The sequence below is a fragment of the Ptychodera flava genome, chromosome 8 (assembly GCF_041260155.1).
Source record: "Ptychodera flava strain L36383 chromosome 8, AS_Pfla_20210202, whole genome shotgun sequence".
Lineage (NCBI taxonomy): Eukaryota > Metazoa > Hemichordata > Enteropneusta > Ptychoderidae > Ptychodera > Ptychodera flava.
In genome coordinates this window covers 25,029,416-25,039,398 of record NC_091935.1, presented here as the reverse complement: position 1 = coordinate 25,039,398, position 9,983 = coordinate 25,029,416, and the positions used below count along the sequence as shown (strand labels likewise).

At 37.7% G+C, this 9,983-nt stretch overlaps 1 protein-coding gene across 2 annotated transcripts in view; it reads left to right on the top strand.

The window, feature by feature from the left end:
- The window catches only part of LOC139138858 (galactosylceramide sulfotransferase-like), a 12,316-nt gene extending 2,816 nt beyond the window's left edge, over positions 1–9,500 (top strand). The window contains exons 2-5 of one of the 2 annotated variants that reach the window (XM_070707416.1): positions 1,376–1,482; positions 3,020–4,191; positions 5,621–5,844; positions 6,447–9,500. In XM_070707416.1, the coding sequence (XP_070563517.1) occupies positions 1,376–1,482; positions 3,020–4,191; positions 5,621–5,844; positions 6,447–6,578 (1,635 nt within the window). In that variant the 3' untranslated portion in view covers positions 6,579–9,500. The remainder of the gene's footprint in view (positions 1–1,375; positions 1,483–3,019; positions 4,192–5,620; positions 5,845–6,446) is intronic. The other variant, XM_070707415.1, reaches the window with a different exon arrangement.
- Positions 9,501–9,983: the final 483 nt, after the last annotated feature.

The following is a 9,983-nucleotide window of genomic DNA, read 5'->3' as shown; positions in this document are numbered from 1 at the left end:
TATAATTATTTCCATTTACAATAAAGAATCAATAAAAAGTTGTATTTGTATTCATGCTTGTCGATATAGAACGTTGTTTGTTTGTTTTTGTTTTGTTTGTATGTTTGTTTACAAGTGTAGTCAATAAATGATACTCTTAAAGTTTCTAATACTATCCCACTGTGCACATATATGAAATAAAGCATCCTCCGCCTTTGCCGTGAGGATTAAGCACTCATGTGTGTCCACCGCACTCTCTGAATACTCATGCACACTTTCTAATGACTTATGAAGGGATGCATCTCTGCTTGTCATTTTGCTCACCCATCCTATTTTCAAGTTCAGCAAACAACTTGCCACAAATAAATGCCCGATATTATGTAAAACGTCGCTTGCGTGCAGAGAACATAACCTGTGTTTACTGTATCCACTCTCCTCACAAAGATAATTTACATAGACGAGTTTTGCCCTGCTGATTTTCCATTTTAATATTCGGTTTATGGTTACTGTAAACTTTACCTACACAGGAAGTACACGAGGAAAATAAAGAGTTAGTACGTATAATGTTATCTGCACAGGGAGTTATTTTATTTATCAGGTATTGTTTGATGTTGTTTGCTGGTCTCGAAAATAGAATGGGTGATGAGCAAACAAAGTGACAAGCAGAGATGCATTCCTTCGTGAGTTATTAGAAAAGGTGCGTATTCAGAGAGAGAGAGAGAGAGAGATGAACACACAGGTGTACGTAATCCTCATAGCAAAGAGAGGGGTATGCTTTCTTTCATATGTGGAATTACATTAGAAAGTTTCAAAGTATTATTTACTGGCTACACTTGTAGTAAATAAACATGCAAACAAACAAAAACAATAAATATCGTTCTTTATTGACAAACATGAATACCAATACAACTCTTTATTGATTCCTCATTGTATATGGAAATAAACATACATAAGTAATAAACAAACACTCATAAACAAACAAACAAGGCGACTGAGTTCCCTGTATTCACACTACAGATTTTAGGTCGCCTCTGGTGCCAGTGAAAACAAATCTATGGGATAGGCTAAGTCGATCCTTGGTCAGCCGTATAATTAAAATTGTGCGCGCGAACGCTTTAGGTCGTCCCGGGCCCTGGTAGTTGGCACCGTCACAGTCGACTTAGAGTAAGATCGATGAGTGACTCCAGGGGGGAGATTCAAATACAGTATGAACGCAAACCAAAATTGTTCTTATCTCATCATAATCTTGGGCCAGGCCTAGAGGTAGCCGCTGATCTTAGTGTGAGATTAGCAAGTCTTGTTTATTTCAGCAGTCCAAACTGATATCACTTCCATTAGAATATCGGAGAACTGACGTCAACCTCACCCTATGGCGTACCTTCTCTTTTTTTCACAGTTAAAATACTGCTACTTCACGGTAGCAACGCTGGTTTTCTTGACCACCGTGCTCTACACGCTGTGGCCCAATAAGACAAATATCGCACCGGCGCCTTACATGACCAGGTAAGCTGAAAAATGTAAACAACGAAAAAACAAAACAGACCACATTTTTGAGATGTCCGTTTCCTTGTTCGAAAGTGCTCTTTCACATCTTTATAATCCCACTGCTTCATGTTTAACTTTCTTTATGATGTTTCACTCTTTATGTTCTTCATGTTGCCAACCAAAAGCATGTTGAGATACATAGTGTTGAGTTAATCAACTCAACCTGTACACGTGTAAATTGCATTATTATTATTGACATGTACATTTATCTCTTGTCCGGACTAGAATTCAAACTTAAACAATGAAAGTGCATTTAAGATGTATAGATGTTGTGTTGACAAGATAAATAGTTGTTTTAACATGCTTTGAGGAGTAAAACTATTTTCAATCGACAAAATAAAAACAAAAAAATTCATCAAAAGTTACGCTCTGTAATGTTAGCTTTTCATACACAAAAGAGTGCTACCATTTACCTATTTACTTACTTGGTAAACCAACAATCCAGGCACCGTAAAAATCAACTCTGCAAAAAGATAAAATCGAACAAATTTAAATACCAAGGACAAAGCAATACAAAAACAACAACAAAAAATAAGCAACGATATTAACAAAAATGTTAAGCGAACAAAAACATAGAAAAAACTTAAAAGCAAATTTAACAGAAAAAAAAAGTTTGTCTCTCATCCTCGCGCGCGTCAATTCAGACCCACCGCATCAATCTTTTTTTTTCTGCTCATGTCATGAGGAAATAAAATTTAAAAAAAATAAACGCAAAAATACAAGACGATAGTGCGTAACAGAGTGCTGTATAAACACCGGAAACAAAATAATTGACACTAACATTCCATTCAGTACTGTACACATATGTCACTGTTATACCACACTGTCAAAACTGCATTGCTGCACTAAGTAAAAGTCAAACCGCAGAACTGTTGCTATACAAAAATATTAAAGCAACACTGCTATGCAATTATCTCTGCGTGCATTTTTATGTTGTTGTAATGGTTTTTGCGCGTTCTAGTTGATTGAAGAATAAAAAAATGAGAGTAAAAACACCCGCGTCACCGCATCATTTTTGCAATATGTCTAGGATGAGAAACAAACTTTTTATTTTTCTTGGCCTGACAGACTATAGTCTAAGAAAGGTAGAAGCTGAACTGGAGATTTAGATGAGTGGCTGTATGTGCTTTTCAGACATGATCAACATTTATTGTCCATCTTAAAATGTAGTACTCTCTTAAGTTAATTCTAGCATAGAGAAAGATAGGTCTATGTTACTCTGTGATTCTAGTGCTGTAGCAGCATGTGCGTGGCACGTTAGAAAGAAGATACGGACAGTTGTTGACCATTAACAATCCTACTGTGAATGATACAAACATCGTATATTCTTACAAAAATGGCCGAGAAAGTAAATTTGCAAACTCATTTAAATTTGCAAAACTCCTTGATAGCAATTCCATCGACGATATCATCTACGACAACATTGTTCTCTGTCGGACGAATCCCATTTTTCATTTATTATGTGTTGATTTTCTTGTCTTACCCTTGTTCTCAGGATAATTAATACAAATAAAGAGATGACGGCCGGTAATGCCCAGCCCCGAATCGATTCTGACGTCATCGTGGAAAAGAAAGCACTGGACTCTCGACTGTCGTGGCTCGCATACGATAGGAATTGCGCCCCTCTACACAATATCGCAAGAATATATAACCGGAAAACAGCTAGCACAACTCTTGATACTTTGCTCGGTCGATTTGCAAGGAAACACAAGTTTCAGTTCAAGCGACTGAGCGTCTACCACGAGGGGGAGGGCTACTCTGGAGCGTCCAATACCTACCACGTTGATGGATCAACAGGCAATGTTTCACTGCCCGCTTTTGGGGCGAACAGAAAAAATCGAGTTCTACTTTTAAGAGAAAACGCAACACTACACTTTGCCGCCTCGGAACTGGCCCACCTGTACCAACGAACCGAGTCGCCCGGGGTCATTTTTGTCGCGACTGCTCGCGAACCTGCTGCGCAATTTGAATCTGCGTTCAACTTTTTCAAACTCTACAAATATGTCAATTGTAAGAACATATCATGCGCGCCCTCGACGTTGCAAGAGTTTCTGAGAAAGCCAGAATATTATCACAAAAGAATGGAAAATAGGAACATAATGTGGCAGGTGGCAAGGAACAGCCAGGCGTGGCACTTAGGATTGGAAAACCAATATCATGACAATCCTGATGTTGTTGAAAAATACTTTACGATTCTCGAACGGGAACTAGACCTCGTAGTAATTACAGAATACTTCGATGAGTCTCTTGTATTGTTGAAGCGGCTGATGTGTTGGAAGATGGAGGATATTCTGTATATTGCCCGTAGGGTGAGCAAAAAGCACTCCATCCTGGGTCCAGATCTGCAACAGAAAATTTACCAATGGAATAAGGTTGACGTAAAGATTTATGAAATATTCAACGCTTCCCTATGGCGTAAAATCCAACAGTACGGACCAAACTTCGATAAGGACCTTCAAGACTTTCGCTATCTCCAAGACGCTGTCACCAGTGAATGTGACGTTGAGGGCAGACTTTCTCAGGCCACAGTTGCCCTGTTGGCGTCCTTCGGCTCTGTCGTGACCGACAAATTTTGTAAAAACCTATATGCACGGTACAAAATTCTATCAGATTTGTCCACGCAAGGGCAAGAACACGGGACTGGAGCCTATGCGATATCTACCAAAGGTTCGTTACAGATTTCCTCAGTATGTAATCAAATATAGTAGCGAAAATCAAATAGCAGTAAAGTTTTAAAAACCCGATTTTTCTGAATTCCTGAGTCTCACTCAGAGAATTTGCTTCAGTTATTCTTTTTTATTGCGAAGCCACTTCCCGATATAGAATTGACAGGGCATATAATCATGACTTGAGACCGATATGTGATATCTGACGTACGCCTAAGATTAGAAGAACATGTACACAGTTCTTGAATTTGTGTCGGTAAGGGAGTCACTTTTTGAAATGAAAAAAATGATATTTTTCAAACTGTGCAGACTTCACACTTTGCAGCGTATATTCCTACTTGCAAGGATAGGTGATTAGGCAAAAATAAATAAGTAAATAAAGAAAGAAAATAAAATAAAATTGTGCTGTTCCGATAACATGGTTTTCAAAAATAGGGTAGGTAGGTCGGCAGGAATTTTTTTACGAAAATAGTTTTATTTTTAAATATGCCTTTTTAGGGGTTCAGGGCGGTCACACACTGGCCGCAACATTTCCAGAAAAATGTATCATATACATAAAAGAAAAAAAATCCATAAAAGACATCCTCGTTAAAGCAAAACTCATATGTCATATAGGCCTAACGAACGCGTGATTTTACGGGGTTTTCTTTCTTTTTTACTTCTGTGTTTACGTAGCTCTAAAAAGTTTAGGGTCGGCAGATAAAAAAATAGGGTAGATCGGGTTATCGGAATAGTACAGTTTTGTTTTTGTACGGCCTCATATGAGAGTGCATTTTAGAGGATATTGTGAAAAACACACTTATGAGTGTATGTACATTGTGAACAATGTTCAAACTACCCCATAGTATGGTGTCGATTGATATTTTGGCCTTCAATTACTTTTACTATATTCTTGGCGGCTTTCTTTCAAAATCTCTCTCTTCCCTGCAAGTCACAGATTGTCAAATACATCCGTGAAACAGAATACTGCACGCAGCAGTATATTCAAATACTGCACAGAGTAGTCCAATGTAATGCATGTAGGGGTGAATGTTTTCAACTGTGACATTGTATGTTTTGTAGAATTCAGAGAAAACCAGGAGAGAATAGGAAGATATTTAGAGGTCGACAGATTTCAAGAGTTACAGCTAGTGGGCTTTAACTTTGTCAAAGTTCCGTGGAAAAGTACGAGAAGTACATAATTGTCATGCTTGAGAACAGAACATCATCGTGGTATATGGTTTGAAACTAGGGTGTAGAACATTAACAACTCCTTTAATCGGCGATGAGAATTTTCGTACTAATTGCTAGCCGGCTGTGTTTCATCACACGATCTTACCGTTTAAGTACCATTTCTTGCCTCTTGACCTACAACATTCGCAGACTGGCGCCCTCAGGTTCATCCTTAACGTTGGCGGCTAACACTGTTGTGTTTATCAATTTGTCTCCAGTTGAAAGTCGTCCTTTCAGTAAGTTGAACCTGACAAACAGTGACAACAAGCAGCGTTGTATGAGCATCTTTTACCGTGAAGCCACACCGGAGAGCGACAGAAGAACCCTTGATGTGTACTTCTCAACAAGTGGTTCTGCAATTCCCCGAAATGGGACTGTTTGGAAATCTGGAGAGAATGCATTTATCGCCGCCTATGACCTTGGAAGTCCCGCAGATTTGCAGGCAAGTTAGTAAATCAACTCAGCGTCATGTGTGAATTGTCTCTACAAATACAATCAGTCTGTTCGGGTTTATGTCTGCAAAAGTCAGGTATACTATTGAAAATCGGGGAATAGTGGGACCATAATGCTACTCCTCACGGAAATTGGTTGATTTGCTGCAATAAACACTGTAGCCTTAAATTTGGTGATATCTTAAGCTCCTTTGATTTCATTTCGTAGTTTACTACCTACAACTGTTATTCTTTGAGTCTTATTATTTCATTATAATATATATACACAAAGTAATATGTAGTTTTTATGCAAATTATTCTGCCCTTCATTTTCAAGTTATCTACTAAATCAGAGGAAAACCCCGCCAAATGTTCGTTCCCTTCCCCCAACATTTTCTCGCCCCTTCAATTGTGCCCTTTTCCTGAAAGCATTCTCGTAGCTGTGTTATGGTCAAATGTGACATCACTCTTTTGGATAGTGACGTCAGTGGATATGCATGAATTGAATGAAGGCTCCAATTGACGTACAAGATAAACGAACAAATGCGAAGCTGTAGATGTTCACATACCTTCCCGGCAACTTCAATAACATTCTGTCCTGTTACGTTTAAAGGTTACAACAACAGGGAGGTACTCCGATAGCAAGTATTTGATCGACTCAGTCTGCATATCAAGAGGATTATGCGAAGATTCGGTTAACAGCAGAGAACTAGAGACCAAGCAGATTCGTTTGCCGGAGTACTGATCTTAATCAAAAGTTTGATACTGTGAGCAAATGTGGAATGAGAGACTGCCATATGCAGAGTATTGATCATACAGAGCGCCCTCGAGCGACGAATCTTTCGGTTGTGGCCTATAATGGTTCTCGGCTTGGTAGAAACCAGATATGAACTGTAAATGCTCACGTGTTTCATTATATTGCAGTTATGTGTAAATTTGAACCTTCACCACATGTTTGCAACATCATTGAAAGTGTTATGATCAACATAATGAATAATATTCACCACAGATTGATTCTAAAGCCAAGTATATATCCCCAATCAGGAAAGTTCATTAAAATATGCAAATAAGGAATTGACTGAAATGTTCTCATTAAATATGCAAATTAGGAATTGGCTGAAGTAAAAATGTTAAATGACTTTCAATAATGTCGTATCATAGTATCTTTAATTTAAAAAGCAATTCGTCAACTTTGGTCTAGTCAAGACAGATAAATATCCTTAATTAGGAAAGCTCATTAAATTTGCAAATAAGGAATTGGCTAAAGTAAAAATGCTTAATGACTTTCGATGTTGTATCATACTATCTTTAATGTACCTACAAGTTTCGTCAAATTCGGTCTAGTCAATACAGATAAATATCCCTAATTAGGAAAGTTCATTAAATATGCAAATTAGAAATTAGCTGAAGTAAACAAGTTTAGTGACTTTCAATAATGTTGTTTTATAGTATCTTCTATATATGTAGTAAGATTCATCAACTTCAGTCGAGTCAATTCAGATATATATCCCTAATTAGTGAAGTTCATTAAATATGTAAATAAGGAATTGGCTGAAATGAGACTGCTTAATGATTTTCAATAATGTTATATCATAGTATCTTCAATGTACAAAGCAAGTTTCATCAACTTTGGTCGAGTCCATTCAGATATATATATCTAATTACGAAAGTTTATTAAATATGCAAATAAGTATCTGGCTGAAGTAAAAATGCTTAATGACTTTCAAAAAATGTTATATCATAGTATCTTTAATGTACATAGCAAGTTTCATCAATTTTGGTCAAGTCAATTCAAATAAATATCCCTAATTTCCTAAGTTCATTAAATATGCAAATAAAGAGTTTGATGAAGTAAAAATGCTTAATGACTTTCAATAATGTTACATCATAGTATCTTCAATAAACATACCAAGTTTTGTCAATTTTTATCAAGTCAAATCAGATATTTATCCCTAATTAGGAAAGTTCATTAAATATGCAAATTATCCATTATCTTTTATGTCACCCCTTCGTATATTTCACAGCTGATATATCTTGGTGTGATCAACATTTGTAGCGACTTTCATCAAATTGTGTTCAGTCGTTGTCAATATATATCCGTTTCTTCTAAAATCATTAATTATGCAAATGACCAAAAAGTAAGCAAGCCACATCCACCAAAAACTAATCAGTTCTTGCCATTTGCAAACTAAATCTATGTACCAGATTTGATTCTGATCTGATGAGACGTTTTTGAGATAATGAGTACACAGACAGACAGACAGACAGACAGACAGACAAACGGACAGACACACAGACACACAGACAGACAGACATCGCTGCGACATATGCTCACGTGTGTCAACACGTGAGCAAAAAATTAAGTCCGAGCTTTGCTTCATTTTTCCCGCCAAATTCACACAATTAGATGTGGAACGATTTAATGAATTCTTTCAAAAATGTCCATGGTTGTGTTATAATTATGTCGTAGAGGAACACTTATGTTTTTATTTTTATTAATCCGCCCCCGCCCCCATACAAATTCAGGCTGTTGGTCAGTTTTCAACAGATCCAGTGGAAGCAGTTGACGGCAGGACTTCATATCGTGTTGTCCAGGAATATTGTAATAGGCCGGCGATTATCATTTTACTATCGTAGATATTAAGTCTCCCCTAAAGCTTAAGCTTACCACTTCAATCTGGTTTTGATTATTTTCTTTTGTCGCATACAGTTTCCTAGATTTTCATCAACACCACGTTTTCATTAAAACCCACATCGACGGTGTAGTTTTGACGTTAGGATAGTTCTGTTACCTGCTCCATGGTGCTTTTCGCGCCAGGGTAAGTAACTAATATGGTCCGTGGGCTAGAGGGGGTCTACGTGCATCCCGCACAGGATAACAAACCTGTATTTTTGAGAAGCCTTGGGATCCCTAGAATACGAAATGGAATTTTAACAGAAAAAATATAGGGATGCAATAGCTGTTACGGTCATGTTTCGAAAGGTACCGCAAAATCACGGTTTTGCGACCACATGAATTTCGCCAAATCTGTCTTCCTGTAAGTCATTTGCTGGGCTTCTTTTTTAAGCCTAACTTATACATAACCTGGTTTGTGGAGTATCATTAGTAGGGCAAATTTATTCCTCTTTAAGATGACATATTGTAATGTGCAATGTCCTTCATAGTTTACATGAAATAGGGTCAAACTTAGACTCTCTCACAGCCCCTCGTCCGCTACGCAGCTCTATCCTCAACCATATGGTGATGCGCCCTCAACGGTCTTTCTAGCAAGCAAGGCTCACCGAGCCAGCAGGGTTATAGCGTAGCGGAACTTGGGGCTGTTAACACTTGTTTTTTCGATTTTTTTTCGATTTTTCTGATTGGCTACTTGCAGACGGGTTTTCCGTCCAACGTAGGGCTTTCTTTCCACCCATATCGTGACTGACAGGCTGCGCTATCTATCGAACGTAAGCATGACGCAGCTGTGAAGTTAATTAATTAAAAAGGACAAACAACTCAGTCTCCTTATCTAAACATAGGAGCTTAATAGTTGCCAGTCTACGTAGTCATAGTCCAGACTGTGATACTACTGAAAGAGCTGTGCATAGTTACATGTTACAGTTACTTCTCCTCAGAGATGGATTTAACTTTGGCAGTGATCTTGTACACGTCTTTTCTGTTCAATGACAGTCCTTCGATACTCCAGTTCTGTCTACTCAACTGTAAGTGGTTGGTTTATATAGAATATACAGACGTTGCACAACATTGCCTTGCACATTTTGACTAGTCACTGAGTGAGACAGTTCAAGGTCCAATTCACTTACACAACTTCATAACAGTCCAAAAGTATGCAAATAATTCGTGTAAAAATTCCAATTTAATGGGTCCACCGTCCAGTACTATCAATATGGACAACTGTCTAGTCATCAGCAATCATTGTCAGTGCTTGATTACTAAATTTGTATATATATTTCTGTCAAAACTTAGAATCTATAACATATTGTCATGTGCAAATAACCAGTCAGTCAGTCATTCAGCTGAAATGCTGAAAATGTTTTAATAAATTTACTGAATTTACTGCTATTGGCACATGGTGACAGGGCTTCTAATTGCTTGTCTCACAACTTCCCGATGTGACATTTAAATTTTGTCAATGCACCAGCGTTTTCA